We start from the raw sequence: 20173 nt of genomic DNA on the forward strand, positions 1-20173 counted from the left end.
AATAAAAGAGTCCTTTTCCAAAAGTTTAAAAAAAAAAAAAAACATAGACCATGTCTACAGTACCAAGTGTCTGAATGGATGTCATCATTTCAGCTGAAATCAGGAGCATGCTTTTGAAGCAAATCTCCTGACTGCCCCAACTTAACACACCTTGGTTCACATCACAGGATGGTCTCAGGATGCATGACCTGAGATCCTTTGGGGTACAATTAAGCCAAAGATGGGCTTCAGGAATGCACACAGTGTGGACACTTGGCCCTCAACACCAACTGTTTTTACTCAGTGGGTTACCTGGCCCTCGACACCAACTGTTTTTACTCAGTGGGTTTATTCCAATAGGGCTGTACTTACTTGGCAATGTCGACATTCAGGTATGCAGTTTTAATGGAACCAGTGCATGCACATAGTGTATCAGGCAGAGATACTGTCCAGATATAGGAAGCAGCAGAACCACATCTATGTGGCCTTGGGTCTAAATTCAGTATCCTTGCTTCTCAGTGCTATAACTCCAATGCCATTTGTTGCCCCATTACTGCTGGAGTGCATCAGGTAGGAACTAGTTCCTGAATCTCTACATGATAGTACTTTATTGCACAGGATAGACATGTCCTAAGTCTATGAGAGACACTGTATATGCCTTTGTCTTGGGTCTTCTCTGTTGTACAACTTAAGACTCTTTTGTGGATCTTTCTTAACTAAATTCCCTCAAGTATTGCATAGGAAACTTTGATAGTCACATTGGATATTTCAGATTCTAACAGGCAGAAGAGTTAGGTGCAGTAATTTTAATCATAATGATGCCACAGTCCCTTCTGCAGATCTAGTCCTCTGTCTTTGTTTTTTCTTCCTGTAAAAAGTTTAGCCAAATGTTGGAATTCACAGGTTAATATAATGACAACACTACTGCTGCTTTTGTTGTTGCTATTATTTACAGTAATAGGAAAGAAAATCTATAAATTAAGATTGTTTCCAGCCAGCTGTTATTAAAAGAAGATCCATGTATGTATGTTCAGGAATTTATAAATGGAAGAGATATATGGGTAACAGTCATGAGGTTAAGAGCCTTTATAGATCTTCATCTGGCTTTACGCAAACTAGTAATACCATACATGCAACAGTTAGTAACTGTTTCACATTCCATTACTGCCATTTTGGATGCAATGCCTCGTGGGTTTTCACCTTTTAATTTATTTGTAATAATTAGGTTTCTGGAATAACAGATGAAACAAATGTGGGACTCTTGCATCTTCATGAGTGCTGAGAATAAAACAAAAGCCATTTCTGCCTCTTGAATTCATGACAATGCCAATGTAACACAATGGTTATGTAGTTTGAACAAATAGCTATAATAGCACTGTTTTTAAAACCAAAACAGTGAACTGTAGATGAGTAAATCAATTATTAAATTGTAGATTAATAAATTCAAGACAATTAAAGTGGAAATGGGAACCCCAGCAACTTATTGATGACTACTAGGATTAAAAGAATTTATTTTGCCACAACGAAATGGGAAATTAGAAAATAACTCTCATATGATGTCATGTATTTCTTTGACTGTGAAAAAAATGATAGGATAACAACTTAAATAATTTAGATTATTTAAACTCAAACACTCAGTTGTCCTTAAAGTGATGTAAATTCAGATCATTGTGATTGACATCCAGAATTGTATTAATGTAATATTTATGCAAGGGCAAAACTGAGATGCAACATGAAAAGGTTTCAGTTGTCCATTTAAAAATGTATTCTTTTACCCTTATGTTTTTTTCAGAGGAACTCTTAATGGATAGCATACACCTTTCCACATACATATTCTTAAGTTTTGTATATATGTATTCATACATCTAAGATATGGAAAGCAATTTTTAATAAATAATATAGTACATTTCCCTAAATCCATTGACAGTATAGTTCACACAGGGTTTGCACTTCCTCCCACCGAAGACAGCAGAAATTTTCCTACTGACTTCAAAGACAGCAGCACCAAGCTCACCAAATGCTATCTGCAGATATTACTGGTCTTCAAGAGCTGAAAAGAACAAACCCAGGAAGAGATCTGGAGCGTCATTTCGCAAATGCCAACATGAATGTTAAAGACCCAAATTAGATTGCAGCCTGGTTCTTTAACAAGTCTCTTTAGGCTATTTTGCATAATGATTTTGTCAAACACATATTAATACAACCTTAATCCTACCTTTCAAAGTTTCCATAATGAACTTCTTGAGATAGTAAATATATTTGGCATCATCTCTCTTGGTGCTACCAGAAACAAACCAGCTGTTTTCCACAATGAATACTGGGGGGTTGTTATATTCACAGCTTATCCAGTAAAGGAGCTGCCTCAAGCTTATTGATTCCAACTGCTGGAATTTCATGTGAGAGTCCAAGAGCTGGAAACTCAGGGTAGCTCCAAAAGAAAGAGCAAAAAAGTCAGCTGTTCCCTTGATGTACTTCTTCTCATCTTCACTGAATTCAGGCAGCAGAGATGAGAGGTTACTCCTCATGCTCTCTGGATAGTCACCATCAATAAATATGGGCTTAGCAAACCAGCCGAGCACGAAGTCAAGGGATCTTTGACATTCTTTTATATTTTTTTCAGTCATACTTTGAGGTTTTATCCAGTGGGAGCTAAGGGCAATTGACACTTTTCCTCTTTGAGCTGGACGAAAATGGTCATTGTAGAGATGCCAGACTTTAGCATGGGCCTGTTGAAAAGAAAGACTGTAATTAATGCACCTGAAGTTCCATTTTAAGTATCATAATTGGTCCCAAGTACCATCCACTGTCATACAGTGACCACATAGACATTGCATTTGAGGGTCCAGCCTTATTCATTCATCAGCAGTTTAAAACTCCTAAGTTAACTTTTCATTAATACAATATTAGTGAAAGACAAGAAATCTGTAGTTGTTTTGGTGAAATAGCATTGCAGTTTTCTATGAGATACAACTCCAGACTCCAAACGCACTTTTGGTAGTTAGCTAGACATCATTACTAGCTTTTATTTTTAAGATTGGACATATTTCCAGTACTTACAAAAATGAAAATCCATTTAACTAAACATGTCTCAAAGGATGTTTTCATTATATGAATATCTCTTTATGTGTAGATACACAGATATATAAGGAAGGTCCATTCTTATAAGCTAGTAAGATCTCTCAAACAATGTGAGACAAACAAAAACCCTGAACTTGTTTCTATTTGAAACAGAACACGCCGTATAGGAAAACTACCAACCTGGACTTAGAAAAGGCTGGTGAAAAACAAGCTATCACTGCTCTTGAAAAACTATTCTAATAATTCAGTTTTACTTGTTTTATTAAATTTTGTTGTTTATCTCTAGCATCAGATTTCACTTGATTTTTGGTATAACTTTATCTGTTACTGTGAGGAGATGTTTTCTACCAAATTTCTTTCCCGTGATCTTACAGAGTGGGTTGAAACATTCTCTTGATGTTCCCTTTGAAAGCTAAATAGATTAAGTTCCTGGAGCCTTTCATTATCTTCAGGCGTAGTTTCAAGCCCTCTAACCATTCTTACTGCTCTCCTCTGAATTGCTTCCAATTTGTCATCATCCATCTTAAACTGCAGAAGCAGGATTGGATATAATATGCCAGTGGTAGTCTTGCCAGCAGTAAAACCAGAGATAATTTAATATACTGTTTCTGCTTATGTGACCATAGCATTACACTACGAGCATATGCTCATCTAAAGTACCATGATATCTCCAGAGCCCTTCACCATCTAAAACATATTTTTCTTTGTACCTGGCTTATCAAATTTTGACTGCTCTATGAATCAACATCCCATCTTTATGTCATCTTCACATTAGTAGAAATTGTAATCCTTTTTTCTAGGTCATTGGTAAAAAGGTAAAAAATGAGAGATTTTTCGTTAGAATAAAATCTACCTGGTAACTATTCCCAGTTTACATTTGCATTCTGAGACTTATCAGTTAGTGTTTGTTCATATAATTCTGTGATGACATGAACCTCCATTCTTGCCATACAAATTCACAGGTGTGCTGAATATATGACAGATTATTAATCAAAATGTCACAGGCATTTTTTCAGTCCTCCCTGAAATAAAAGCCATATAGAAAGCCAATCTTCCAATCCATGCAGCTGGTATGTTAGCAAATTTTGTCATTAATGTATTGATAACTGTTGTTTACAGTTTCCTTTTCATACACTCTTACCATTCAAGCTTTCAGCTGCAATGATTTCCAGTTGCCAACCTTATTAGGAACATTAAACAATTAAGATTATTAATCATTTTTGACGTAGACACTGTCAATTACCCAGGAAAAATAATTAATTCTATCATTCTACTGTTCTTGCAGAATTTTAATTCTCACTGCTGGGAGAAAAGCAATTGGAAGTGAAGGACAATGAAAGGTAAGATCAATAATCAGGGCTCAGTTCAGTTGCCCCCCTACAATAAACTTGCTGCTTTTGAGTCACCATAGGGTGTATAAAACATCTGTGCAAATTTGACATTGGCTGTAAAGGAAGCTGAACCTATGCCCTCTTAAAATGGTTACCAAAATGCAGATAATAACCTTGGAAACTCTAAATCACAGCACACACCTATGCACACATACCTGATTCAAGCTCTCAGGTGCAAACTTTAACATACATGCTCAGTTATAATGCACCAACAGCTCAAATAAACATGATGCAGTCCCACCATTTGTCTATATTAAAACAATGAATTTTGATGCTAGTGAGAAACTAAATATAGCAACCACTTCAAAGTCTCATGACAAAAATGAGAGCTGACTGGCACAGACTCAATTTTATTTTACACTGAAGCGCCATTATGCTGATGACAGAACAAAAGACATTAGGCACCATGACCAAAACTCCATACAGCCAACACCTTAAATACGATTTTAAAAATACCATTGGGAACAAACGTGTCACTACTTGCAACTCTAAGAGATGTCTGGAGAAATATTACTGATGGCAGAATTTCAAACCATTATCCTTGGAACCTAATCTGAACTTCTCACAATGTGCCTCTGCATCCCTGCCTCTCCCTCTGGGTGTCATCGTCATAAACAAAGATGGCATGACGGGGGTAGCTTTTATGTTTTGGCTTTTTTTTTTTTTTTTTGTCTAGTTGTGGCATAATGCGCTGCAGCGCAAATTCAGTGGAAATCCTGAGTACAGAGTCCAAAATCTAGCTTGACCTTCAGTTTGTGCAGCCATGTTGAGGTTACTGTTGTTACCAAAGATACTTGGGATTAATGCTACAGTAGAAATGTCTATACCCATACTACAAGTATCAGCTGGCTTTACAGGTATATCCTAGACATCAGATCCTAGTTCCTTTCAGATCACACGCACTTTTTGCCTTAATAAATGCCATACATTCTTCCTCTGTTGGACCTGACTTATCTCCAGGCTTCCTGTCTCATACATTAAGATACCCCCATGCACACTCTCAGACACAAAATTTCATCAGCCATCTGCACTTGCAAGTATGCTGCCCACTCATGTAGCACCTCAAGAATTACGGAGGACTTTCCCCATAACTCCTGGCTCTCCCCACTCCTATCCATGGAGAGAGATCTTCCAACATTTTAGCATCCTCAATTCTACCATGAAGCAAGAAGGAAGGGAATCCCATGGGTTAGCCCTTTCCACAGATAAGGAGGTCATTTACTATCTTGTAGCAATGAAAAAATATAAAGGGTAAAAATGTGAGATTATCTCATTAATATTTATTTTCTAAGCCGATCATCTATCTCTATAGAAAATGAGAAGACTGGTGTCTAAAATATGCCGGATGAGTCACTCTTTGGGAATCCATCTTTCTCCACTGATGACAGACAAAACCTACTATTTAGTTTAGACAGGACTTACGATCTACAGACAGCTGAAAGCAGCTGAGAAGCCCACTCAAGTGTCTGCCTCCTGTAGTGTACATGAAGTTAAAGTGGAATTACTCTAACTCCATAATAAACTAGCTAAGCATAGAATATAGTGTATTACAGTATCCAGGCTCGATGGACAAACATGAATGGAGTACTTCAAACATGCATAGAAATAAACCTGGAATAAGTAAGTGACAGAACAGAGTCTCTATGGACATTTGGGAAAGGATGAATTTTCCTAAAATTAGGTGTCTGGTGCAGTTTTAGAGACTTCAGAATATTCCAGCCTTTAACTGCAGTTTCAGAAAACTGCGTCTCCCATAAATCCTAAGCCGCAACTGCTAGACCCACAGAAATTCTTGGAATACTATAGGATGCGCTGAATGATAATTTGCATATACGCCTATCTTCAGGCAAATGAATCACACTGCTCAGGTGGATTCAGTTTGAGCTGAAGCCACCTTATGTTCTGCTGTCCACATGTAAGCTAGATGCCCAGGCTCCCACTGTAGACAATGGAGATCTTGGGCTCCACCCAGTTGCCTGAACAAAGACATCTAATTGCCACTCCAGAATGATGGTGGTTCCATGTAGATATCCTAAATAGTCTTGGAAATCTCACATGGCACTACCTATACTGAGCTAATCAAATCCACTCAAGCCAATCTACTTAGTGAAGTCAACCGAGTGATTCACTGGTGCAGTACAGCAGCCACACCACGGCACCCAGCAGGATCACTGCCTAGCTCCCAGTAACTGTAGTGATTGGGGGTGGGATTTAAATAGGTGCCCGGACTCTTTTGAGATGTCTTACCTGAACTTGAAGACCTTGCTTTTCTGGAGCAGCAACTGGAGGCCAGGCAGAATATCCTAGAGCAGTTCAAATAACACTACATGCCTTTGGTGAGACAACTGAAACCTCCTAGATGTCTATTAACTGTATTCACAGTTTAGTGTCCCGGATCATATGCAGAGAAAAGAAGCAGAAAACAGCCTATTATCAATTCTTTTATATTTATCTGAAATCTTACCTCCTCATCTCAGTGACTTTCCTATGACATACTTTGAGTTCACAGCTGACTAGGATTAAGACCATGGCAATCCCCACTTTAGTACTTTCACTGACACATAGCATGTTGACTCCTTGTCCCTGTTTTTGCAGGCTGCTGAGGGCTCTTACATTGTTCCTTGTTAGCTCAGGCAGACGTGTGGTGCTGACAGATCACTTGGCTTGACTGGAAAACCTTACCAAAAAAGGCTGGTTGCAAACTGGCTCTAGGAAGAGCTGTGCAATCACCAATGTGTTTTGAGCAGAACTAACTGCTACAACTCGTGTCCTAGTTTCCAGGCTGCTGAATTTTGGTAGTCTTGTCATTATGACTTGCTTTCAGATAGTAGCACATATTGCTAGATATCAAACATTTGACTGACACCTTTTTGGGGGATACTACCTTACATTCTTCTGAATCTTTTGAGACTTGAGACAAGCTGGTATTGGGAAAGTTGCCCATTAATACAGGGACTCTGTGCATACTACTGTATATTCTTCAGGAAAACACGGTCGGGTAAGCTTTTAAACGCTTGCTTTACCCTTAAAATGCTTACATCACTTAAAAAATAAGTTATCCATCACCATGAAAATGGAAAAAAGTCTCAAGATGTAGATTGTACCTAGCTAAGCCCACCCATATTTCTGTATTTTGCTCACATTTCAGGGTCTGACATAGACTTGTTTTCAAGCTGATGCATTCTTCTTCCCACCACTCTTCTAGACAATATACCTATTTGAACCTATTTGAACCATGCTCTACCTATAGTCAACCTGTGAAACTCTATAATTGGTCATGTTTTATCAGCCTTAGAGTGATCCCAGTGTGAGTCGAAGTCAATAATGCCTGAGTCCAGCCTTGGTGAAGCACCAAACACATTTCCAAGGCAGAAAAGCCCCTTGCAATGTGTGGGCTAGTCTACATAGTCCAGTTTCCTGCAGTGATAATGGAAATAATTCAATACGGGCAAACAGTCTTCATAATCATCTGACATAGTCATATCCTACTCTATTTCAGGACGGAGCTACACAGCCCAAGAATCACCAGGCAAAGTCAGTTTAGTAATATACAGACAGCTTTGTTTGCCTGACTACCCTAAATTCCTGCCCAAGATCACTAAGACTTTCCTGAGGCTGGCACTGATACATAACATTCTGCAAGTTATCAGCACTTACATCTATCATGATGCATAACCTTCACAACAGCAAATCAAGAAGTATAATTGGGAACATCATGATTCAATCATGATTCAAAAATTTGTGTTCATTCCTCTAGAATAAGTTGTCTCAACTTTTACTTGTGTCTTCTGATCCAATAATAATACCATTCATTTCACAAATAAACTGCACAAATAACGTGCTCTCCATGTTCAGATGAACTATCTGTATTAACTCTCTATTTGCATGTTAATGAAGCTGAGTAGGAAAGTGTTACTGAAACTCATTTAGCAATACAAAGTGAAGAGTTAATTGGAAAAGATGTGCAAAGGATTTTTGATTACTAGAAACCACGACAATGTATCTCCAACAAAAATGTCATTATTCAGTCTTACATCAAAAGCCCTTCTGCAATGAGTATAATTATTGGAATGGCATGGGAAACTCTAGTGCATCATTAGTCAGAATGTGCCGAGTACCAAGAAAAAGAAAAATGCAATGACTTCTTTTCTCTGTATCATCAAAAGCAAGTATTTTAATCAAAAGCTACAACAAAAGATGTCATATTTCATGTCATGTTTCACCCTTAGATCCAAAGTCAAGTAGGCTTTACCCATACAGTCCTGGGCAAACATTCTTTTTCACAAGGAAGTGATAGTCTTAACACTGAGTAACAGATAAAGAAATTCAGAAATTGCTTAAGATTTTCCTCATATTCTGAAAGTGGCAAGACAAAATCATCATGTATAAAGCACAAGATTTTGCTATAGATAATATGCTAGTCATGTAATAACTTTTTTCACCCTAATTTTTCATAAGTACAAATTTTTCTGTTTCTTTTTAGAATCTGTCAGCCAACAGTGCCACACGACTGATTCAACAAATTTGGTATTTATGACCAATCTCAACAACCTGAGACCAGAACATAAATATACATAGAATGCTGTGAACATTTTTCAGTTTATAAATGCTTAATGTACAGTTTGCTACAAATTTACCTTTAAGTGTTGATAACTGACATGAACTACATTCTTTTGTTCAGATTCCTTTCTTAGCGTTATTTAGTCACGTTTTTCCCACTGTGCTGGTCGCCGTAACATGCTGGTGCCTCACAAGCATGAACGAATTTATGCCTGCCATACATAAGGCAGGAAGCAATACTACTCCTATTTTAAGAATAGGGAGCAGAGATATTATGACATGCGTAGACAAAGAAAAATTAAACCAGGTACCTTAACTTCTACAGCAGTGTATTCACTCCAGAACAATGCCTCTGCTTGATATGATACTCAACTCTACAGAAAAAAAAAAAAAAAAAACCACCAAAGATGGCATGAAATACTTGTCTGAGGACACAGCAGTTGAAACACCATTTCTTCCCATCACAAGCAAAACAGAGGAGCTTTGCTGGACTGATCAAACCTGTTCTGTAAATCCCGCTATCACCATCAGAGGCTGAGCAAGCTCAGCCATACACCTTTTGGGGGAAAATTCATCTCACCTAATTTTTGTCATCATCTGCATCCGCGCAATTCACACAAATGGTAAAGGGGAAAACTTCTAAGACACAATTCACTCAAGTAATTTTTAATCCCCATTTGAGAGTGAGATGAACAGCCCCCTTCTCCCTTCACTCATCACAGAGGTAGGCTGGCACCACCCGCTGGAGCTGACACTGTCTGAATAAACTGAAGCACCCAGCGACGAGTGAGCTGGGAAAGCAGCTACAAGTCCCATGAGACTTAACAGTCTCTGAAAATATAAAGGTCATCTGGAAAAGAATTAAGCAGCATCTGACTTTGAGAAGCAATGGGAGACAAGATAAAAATAGCTTTATTTCTGACAACAAATGCTTCTGAGACACTTGATGTGTTTAATCATTTTCCGGTACCTCTGACAGAAAAGATTAATTACGGAACTGCACAAAAATAGTTCAAGGAATGTTGTGACCCATGTGCATATTAAAGATATGAGAGTCTTAAGCAGAGTACAAAAAGAAGATAAAAGTACATAGCAGTTTGTGTGATTTAAAGCTAAGAGACAATCTTGCAGTACTGAAGGGAGCTAAATTAGTGCCTGATAAAAGACTTGACTCCGATTGGAATCTGGGACACAATACTCAGGCAGTATTTAGGGAAAGACCAAGATACAATCATTGCTATCAAAATTGTTTTGGGTGTCCTGAAGCTACATAAACATGCAAAAGCTCCAGAAATGAGACTGACATGCAAAGCCATCTACCAGAGCGCGAACCTCTTGAGGACAAGGCCAGGTTGCAATGCTGCTGACATACTCACGTACACAAAATACCACCAAAAAAAGATGTGAGGGAAAAAGACATGGAGAACTCAGCTGTAATCCACGAAGGCAAGCACACAAAACAGCACATGCTGCTGTCAACAACACAAACCAGGATAAAAATACCATTTTGCAACAGTTGATAATCTTTGGAAATATATGCAGAACAAAAAGGATGTAAAAAGCACCATGAGTTTGGAGGGACCCTTAGCAGAAAAAAATGGAAAAGGTTGTGGAAACTGAACACATTATTACCTCAACAGCAAAAGGAACATTAAAGGATTTTAAGTCACATTCTGGTTGGAAAGAAAGTAATATGGTGCTACTAGTAAGCACAAAAACTAAGCATATAAAACTCAGATAAAATTGATATATGATATGTAAAAAATATGGATATAAAATACATAAAACTGACAAAATAATGCCCAGTCAGAGCACTGAGATTAAGTGGATGGCAAAAAGCAAGTGGAAACAAGAGAATTGGTAATGGTACTGGCTAGGAGAAGGCATCATTCCAGGTTTAAACCTTTGGTCCCATCAAGGTTTGCACAAAGTAGCTGGAGAGGGAAACAAAGCAGCTGAGGAAGGAGTGGAGGACCTCCTGCAGGAAACTCTCCGACTACAGAGCAGACTTCAGAAGCTGAAAGCTCCAGAACTCAGAACTCTCCCCTGTGCTATGGCAGAAGCTAAAAAAGAAGACAGATAAACCTATTGCTCTGCAAGTCATACAGTGAGGGGGGCAACCACAGTCACATATACACTCTTAATGACATTAGTTGAAAAAAAAAAAAAAAGAAACTACTTTTTGGTAATATGCAGACTCGAAGAACTAAATGAATATATAAAAGGCAAAAATTTTCAATACCTCTATGGGGAGAAATTCTGGAAGAGGTGACTAATACGCCCATCTGTGCATATTCACCCCCTCAAAATACCATTTGGAAATGCTCATTGTACACACTGCTGAATTATGTATTCCCAAATGTATTTCTGATGGTTCAATGGGTACACAGACAGTAGTCTGATCTAGGGTAAAAATTGCAGAAGCGCATGAAGAGAATTGCTTTGGAGAGTCTCAGGGAAGTTGGCAAAAGCTAAACAAACAAAAAGGGCAATTCTGTGTAATTAAAGCTGTGTGTTAGGAAGAAAAAAATACATTAACAAGACGCAGAGGTAAAAACAAACAGGACTAAAGCCCATCATCAGTACATGTCCTAGACAGACAAGAAAATCACAAAATGGTATTTCTGCTTGTTGGGCTTAATCTAACTGTGTGAACCAACAACCCAGATTAGAAAAATGTTGAAGACAATCTATAATTTTGTGTGGAAATGATAGAAAAAAGAACCCAGATTACTCATTACCCTAAAGAACCCAGATTACTCATTACCCTTATCCCTGCATTTAAAGCACCCTGAGCAGAAGCACTGTGCTCTGGTGTGAATGATTAACTTAAAATCTTATCCTGGGCATGGCAGTGGATTCAAAATAAATTGGCCCTACCAAAGTATGTAACTGCTCCTGGAGATGCACTGAAACATTTTCTATGCAACTCAATGCTAAGAGTTTCCCAGGAAGACAGCAGGAAATCTTTGTCATGCCATTTTCACATGAGCATCAACTGATATTGGATTTGACAAATCAATGTTTGTAGAGTTGGGAAGGGCTGACAGAAAGGCAGAAATTATTCCTGAGGTACATTCATGTGCTGCCCTAAAAGCTCCAGACCTTCTTAAGCCACTTAGAGATGAATGGGTAGGTGATTTTCCCCAGCTTTGGTCCCAAAAGAAATTAGATTGCAGGAGTATTCATGCCAAAGTGGTTATGGATCCTGACCATCAGCCACAGAGGAAGTAAAAATATCCTCAAACCACAGAGCCACAGAGAAAATCTTATTGGAGTGAGGAGTAATTTCACAAAGATTGTGCATTATTAAGGCTCCGATCTGGCCTACCAAAAAGCAGACAACAGAAATTACTGGTTTACTGTTTTTGAGCAACTTTTTTTTTTTGAGTGTAAACCACACCTGTTGTACCAAAAATGCTAGAAACTAGAATAGCACATTTAGCACACGCTGTCTTTGTGATCTTGCTATCAGGGGAAGGCTGGAGAGAATTTCCCCCTACCATTCACAGGGCACCAGTACTGCTTCACATGCATCTACTGTCCAAGGATTTCACTATGCTTCAGCTATGTGCAATATCCATATCATCCAAACATAGGAAAAATTACAAGAGGCTGATCAAATCCAGATAATTTCATGAACAGCTGATGCATTAACATGCAGCCGGAGGTGAAAGAGTTAACTAAACAAGCATAAGCTATAACCTTGGGAGCACAGTCCTAAGTGGGTTGATGAACAGGCCAAGGGGTACAAGATGAGTAAAATATTTAGGAGTAGACTCATCACCTTACCACCAGTGAGCAAAGTTAATAGGAAGGTTCATGCTCTACAATTCTGCAGGAGCTCAGATCTCTTCTGGGTTTGTTTATTTTTTTTCTCTGGGATTTTATATCCATGTTTGCAGACATGATTAAGCCTTTATCCAAATTATTAAAGAAGCTGCAGCAATGGGAATAGAGATCAGAACAAAATATGACCTCTTCAGCATTAAAAAAAGGCCAGCACAGGTAGTCACACTGGGAATGCTGATCCAGCACGGCTACATTATCTGCACTTCATAGAATCATAAAATCATAGAATCATTAAGGTTGGAAAAGGCCTCCAAGATCGCCCTACTACCAATGTCACTCACTAAACCATGTCCCTAAGCACCACATCCAACCTTTCCTTGAACACCCAGAGACAGTGATGCCACCACCACCCTGGGCAACCTGTCCCAATACCTGACTGCTCTTTCCAAGAAGGAATGTCTCCTCATTTCCAACCTAAACCTCCCCTGGCACAACTTGAGGCCATTCCCTCTTGTTCTATTGCTAGTTATCTCTGAGAAGACGCTGACTCTTCCAGCAAGGGCAGAGGCCTTGTCACCATAAAAACAAGAAAAGGCAGTCAGCTCACTCTGTATGAAAAGGAGCATGAGACGCTCCTAGGAGACTTAGCACTAATGTAATGGGATGATCCAGAAATCATTGAGTGGGTGAAAGGTGTAATTGCCAAACTCAGCATATTGAAGAATATGGATAGTGTGAGCTCAGCAGAAGAATGAGCTACAACAATACATGGTCCCTATGGTATACCATGGGGATCTCAACCAATTTGTTCATAAGAAAAGTCACTTTGACAAGGCTAGAACAACAGAAGGTAGTCTCCTCTGGGAGAAGACATGAAATAATGGATACAGAATTATTTAACGTGTACGCTATTAAATATTTCTACCACACAAGTTAGACCCCCTCTCCCTTCAGCACCCAAAGATAACAGCTCCATGGTTGCACACATAAATTGATAGCTATCAATCTCACAACAAAATAGTAACTGGGTACATCATCATGGGGTAATGACAATCAGAAGAAGGAGGCCACCACAGCAGTGGTAGTTTGGTTGGATTCTACCCACCAAATGGCATCAGAAGGCATTTCTGGAGCCCAGGATGAATGTGTTGTGGATAGCTTTTCCCGTTGCAAGTTCCTCTGAGAGAAACAACAGCCACTGGGCAGTACAGCAAAGAAGGAATTAGAAGACGTCTCCAGTGGGTAACAGGAAAGTGTTTGGCCCTATGCAGTTGGTACAGGATTTATAAATTTAGGCAATGTATGTACAACTGATGTCTTACAAGCTGTGGCAGATCATACACACCGCAGTAGCACTAAATGAACGAGGATCAAATAAATTAATGACAGTCACGAGGCAAGCAACATTGCTTAGTGACAGCAAAAACTTCAGGTTGTCAGACAGACAATGGCATGTAACACTGGTGTTTGCACACAGGGTAAACCTGAGAATCATTAAGCATGGTCAAAACAACATTAGTGGATCAGAGCTCTGTGCTATAATACAAGCAAATTCAACCCAGAACAAAGGAGACTTACTTGAATTGTGATCTCTACAAAAATTCTTTTTTAAACTAAACATTTGGGTTGTTCATGTTCAAATCTAGCTTAGTCACTGATGACACGATAACCTGAGTTTACTCTGCTATAACCTTGGCGATCAGATTTAATCATTCTGAGATAAGAGCTGTGTGTCAGTGACAATGGGCTACAGAGTAGGACAGAAAGGTCCAACCAACCCTTGATATGGATGCACGAAGCAGGTCATCAGGATAAGCACTATATGTGTGATGGTACCAGTTTTCAATCTTCAGACAACTGTTTACATTATAATTTGACCAGATGTGAATACAGAATTATTCCTTCTTTTTCTAATCAATCTGAAACTGTTTTATGTGAGACCCAGCTGTGTTTGTATGCATGCCCAATACACAGCAATCAATATAAACTACCTCATTGTGTATAACCTGCCTGAAATGTTGTGGTTTGTGTGCATTTAACAGAACTGATTGAACGGTGTGATTTCAATTATACAGCACTTTTACAAGTTGCAAAAATCACTGAAACTGTACACAACATTAACTTTAATCCAGTAACTTTTGAAGTAGCTTTTGCGTGATCGTGCAGATAATAAAGCATTCTGTAACATCTGAAGTCCAGTCCATTGTAAAACGAGCCACAAAAGCAATGATTGCAGTGCGCTGCAAAAACAAACAAGTTACTCATGTAACAACTGCAACAGGGAAGGCAGAGTGTCATTCTTGATGGGAATCCCTCTTGTGTGGTCCCCTTCAGCTGCAGGAATTTTGAACTTGGTTCTACAGCCTGTGGCTGTAATTCTACCTATGTTTTTTTATACTTCATAATTTGTAAAACATGGAAGAATAATATTAAGTGCTGAGCAAGTATACCCTGGAAGAAAGAACCGTGGACTACTCTCAGACCTACACAGGTTATCACATGTATACACACCAGGCAAAAAAGAGCTAACAGGTCCAAGAAAACCCGCTACTTGGTCCTGATCCACAGAAACCATAGGAGGATTCACAGCATCATCACTAGATTCAGGAATAATAGCTCACAGTTTGCAGACTAGTGAAAAAAAGGGATTACAGCCCAGTAACTACAGTATTGCTATTGCTACTACCAACCTACAGAATCATGTAAATCAGCTCCAGATCCTGACACATAGCATTAGATGTCAGAAGCCTTAACGTCCACTTGCGACCTAAGATTCAGTTCCTTACACAGAGGCACCTGGCACCATTTAGGAAATTCTGGACTATCAAAGCACAAACAGGTACACCACAAACCTGCAGTAATCTTGTGCTTTTTGGACTGGAGGCTGGGCAGAGGACAGCTGGAGGCTAGGCAGGATATGCTGGGTTTCTCAAATGGCACATGCTTGTCTATTTGTGCAACTTTATTATCCCTAGCAGTTTCTAAAGAGATAGCCTTGTGATCATAGGAATTTATGACTGAGGACATATGCTGTGGAAGAGTATATGTCATAGGACCTAAACTAGACTTTTTCACCCTGCAAGTCTTGATGCCTCAGTTGTTTGCCTGTCTTTGCAACAATGCATAAGGCTAAATGAAAAGTTGTAATTAATACACTGACTACTACTAGCCATTCTTCCTAATGTTATTGCTTCCACGATGTTTGGCTACAAAAGGAAGATCCATGAAACTGGAAGAATTAAAACCGGTTACTCAGCAAAGGTACGCCTCATCAGCAGGGATACAGTGACTGGAGGAGGCAGACTTTGGTCAGGCACCTTCATTACATGAATCTGCACACTCCTCAGCAGCCACAGAGAAGATGAAGCACAGCTGTTCAAATCAGAACCCAGAAGAGGAGAGAAAAATTCCAGAGCAAGGAAAGACAGGAAAATCAGACTCAGTTGGGGCAAGAGAAGCTCTTGGGGTATACCATTTTTAAAGACTCAAGCAACAGAATTATGACTTCAGTAAGAGATGGAGGAACAAAATGGGACATTCAATTGCAGGTGGTGAAGGGAGGGCAGAATTTGAATTTTTGAATTTCTTCAGGAGCAAGGATAATTTATGTGTATTTACCCAAGTTCTTCTACAAGCTTTCGGCTATACTGCAGTCACAGATTAAACTGGATTCAATTTATATCTCCTCTGATTTGGGAAACGCATTTAGAACCTCATCCAAAGCCTGCTGAAACCATGAAAATACACTTTTGAGATATGAATAAGTCTCTTTATGTCTGTTTCTAAATGCGTGTTTAATGGCAGATATAAAATTGCTCTGCTACAGAGATGAGTGTTAACTCAAAAGTGTACAAATGAAAGTTTTCCTGCTTTATTCTTGCAGTCTGCAAACATAATAAAAACACCATTTAAGCTAAAAGGTGGAATCTTATATGACAGAAAACTGCAACACATAAGAAGCATTTAAAAGAGTATGTAATTCTTACATTATAAACATAATGTTCATATTGTTGATTATCTGTAGAAATTAAGCCAGGTTTCACCTGTTTGTACATAAAGAGTTTAACAAGTTTGGCTGACATAATATTGAATGTTTTAGCATAGTTGCTAGGAAGCTAAATGTTAGGAGAGGTGATGTAAAAATACCAGTTACAGTTGTTGTTTTTTTTGAGTATATCCTATATTTTTATATGATGCAATATAGAATGGGGGGAAGGGTTGTCACATCAATGTACTGCAATCTCAACCTTAGCGATCCACAACAGAAATCACAGTAAAAATTGACCTAAAGAGTTTTCATGCAATCATTACAGAAAAGAAAAAAAAAAAGAAAAAAAAAAGGCATAAAGCAAAAGAGAAGGAGGATTGTTGTCAGGGCAATTATTTGGTCTAAGTCATAAAGAAAAGGCCACGTGTTGATTTAATACACATAGTTGCAAAAGCTAATTAACTACAACTCTTTTTTCAGCAGTCCTTGTTTCATCTTCTGTGCTCTCACCACCACAGTACTAGACACTACTATATAAATATCACCTGCCTTAAAGGAGGGCAATTCAAAGTAGAGTTTGGAGAGATGCCTCATTTCTAAGTAATTGACCAAAGAGCTCTACAGGTATAGCAAACCTTTCAACAGATTTCCATGAAGACATCCATCAAAACACTCTCTGAGCCACACAGGTGTCTGTAAACTAGCTAAGTGTCTGTCACAGTCCCACTCGAGACAACAGACATCTCAGCCTTAACTAGTGGAGAGCAGGAACAGCAAGAAACCCAGTGACCAAATTGTTTTTAAACACTCTCTTTTTTTTTTTTTTGACCTGTACGAGCTCATGCAAGCAGCCAGATGTCTTACATATATTCCAGGCTTGTTAGATAGAAAAGGAGATTAAGTGTATCCCTGTGCCTAATACAATTATAATATGTAGCTGGTTAATTTCCAGCCATAGTGCCTACATCTACTTTAGCAACAGAACACTAGAGCCAAATAATTGGTTCTGAGGACTCAATTATCTACAACACCCCATGGACCAGAAGCTGATCAGCAACTGGAGTACACTAAGTGTGCCCCTGAAACACAGTTTCCAGATTACCTTCATCCAAAAACAACCCAGTACAAGAACCCCAAAACCACTTCAGGCTACAAACCGCATTACAGCAAATGGAGACAATCGGGAGATTCAAGTTGCACACACACTCCTGTACAGACGCATGCTTAAACAGCCTAACACTACAAAAGCATGAAACCTTTTGTATTTTTCATCAAAATCCAATGCAAAAATAATCTTTCATTTTGAGAGACCTCAGTGTATAATGTAGTGACAGAGCTGTACAGCAATTTTTTTCCTAGAGAAAAAAATCATTAGCTACAGTTATGCCAACATGACCTTCAGTGAGCATGTCGTACAAAGGACAACGAAAAAGAAAATGGATTTAACAGAAGATACACTAAATCAGGATGATGCTTTAGACATTCAAAAATTCACAGATTGCACAGCTTACACGAAACCTTGGTTCAATCAATGATGTTACATGAAGGAGAGCAGCTCACACGTCAGTAACTAATTATTGCCACCAACTGAAAGCAAACTGTTGGTCTGAATCTGGGTCTGAAAAGCTTGAAAAGCCAGGTGTTTTGTGGAGATGAAGAAAGGAAGGCAGGGAGGGAAGAAGAAAGGAAGGAAGGAAACAGAAGAGATTTCCTGTTCCCTGCATTAACTGAATTCTGCTTTTCACTGGAAGCATTTTTACACTTGAATGTATGCTTGTGTTGAAGAGCTAAGATACTCTGCAAGAAACATGCATACACATTTTTATTGTCTTACTGGGAGGAAAGAGCACCTTTGCAGAAATGAGCACTTTGAGGAAAAGTAAGGCTCCATCTCTGGCAATCAAAAACCACTTTGTTCATACCAGTGGATGCAAGAAAGCAGAGATGTTGGGAAGAAATACTGAAGAAAAAGTAGGGATTTTAATTACATACTCTGAAGAATAAAATAATTGAAGGATATCAGGATATGATTTATAATCAAATGCACTAGATGCTTTAGGTGCTTACTACAAATGAGCCACTGGTCACCTAGAATATGAAGACAATGGTTGGACTTTGATGATCTTAAAGGTCTTTTTCAACCTAAATGATTCAATGAACACAGGATGCTCTGCAGTCATACTACTCGCCCACCCAGGCCTGTACTCTTCTCCAACAGCAGCAGCAGGACACCTGGTGCCATCTTAAGAGAGCAAGCGAACCCAGTCACCTTCTGAGATTTAGCCTCCTACTTCCCAGGCATCCACACTGTCCTGGTTGGAATGTCACAAGGTACATTCCTGCCTGCTAAAGGAATTTGGTATCTGCTTATGGGCCCACGCTTCACCTATTTCCCTACTCCCTTTTTGAGTTTGCTGGTATAACCTGTTCCCACAATACTTTCCACAAGTTTGTGACATGCTGCGTGAAAAGGACTGACCTGTTTGCTCCACGTTTCTTTTACTCTCCATGGAAAGAATCAGGAAATATCTGGATGCAATTTATCTTACCTTAATGTGCATGCTAAAATTGATCGGAAGTGCCATGCCCTAGAAGTATCTCCAAAGTATAAATGAGGCATAAGGTAACTAGCTCAGATGTAGATGTGTGCAATGCAACAGCTAAAGTGAGACAAACCACACCCTGTAAGTCTTTAACTGGTCCTTTCCAATTTTAAGTATATAATTTAGCACACTTTAAGTAAATATACTTAATACATATATAAAGTAGAAGTTTATTACTAGTCTGAGAGTGCTGCCTAGATAATCCCTCCTGTCGGGATGACTGTTGCAGGAAAAAAAAAATGGGAAAGAAAGCAGAGTCCTGATGTTGAAGCACAAGTCTGATTTACTGTAGACTAGGAGTTAGTCCTGGTAATTCTGTATCTCCCTAGGTTCCTGCATGATGATAGTTAATCAGTTGCTGCATGTTCACTGTGGATACAACAAAGGATTTCACATAAAAGTACAAAACATTCTGAGCAAGGCACTGGAAAAGTTTTGTTAAATGATACAATGTTCCAGAAGAATGTGATGAGTCATTTTACTGTGAAAGAAGAATTCTGACCTCTGAGAATTTTCACAGAAACACAAAAAATGCTTTACTGAAAAGTTATTACCACCTTTTTGATCCTGTGCCTACTATCTGCCAGGGTTTAGAAAATCAGGATTATAAAATTAAGAAGAACCTCAAGGGCACCTGGTTCACCCCCCCTGCTACCATGGGCATAAATACGATACAAACCACCCACTCCTAACTCCATCCAGGTTCACTTTGACATCAGCTAGGTATTTTGTTCATACTATCCTCTCTGGAAGACTGTTGCAGAGTCAGACTTCACAAATGG

General features: G+C 38.9%; 1 protein-coding gene across 1 annotated transcript in view; it reads right to left on the reverse strand.

Moving 5' to 3' along the window:
* Positions 1-20173, reverse strand: part of KL (klotho) — a 50045-nt gene that overhangs the window by 13621 nt on the left and 16251 nt on the right. Inside the window, exon 2 of the mRNA XM_035542714.1 lies at positions 2195-2705. Coding sequence (XP_035398607.1) covers positions 2195-2705 — 511 coding nt within the window. The remainder of the gene's footprint in view (positions 1-2194; positions 2706-20173) is intronic.

This window comes from Cygnus atratus, chromosome 1 (assembly GCF_013377495.2).
Source record: "Cygnus atratus isolate AKBS03 ecotype Queensland, Australia chromosome 1, CAtr_DNAZoo_HiC_assembly, whole genome shotgun sequence".
NCBI classification, from domain to species: Eukaryota; Metazoa; Chordata; class Aves; order Anseriformes; family Anatidae; genus Cygnus; species Cygnus atratus.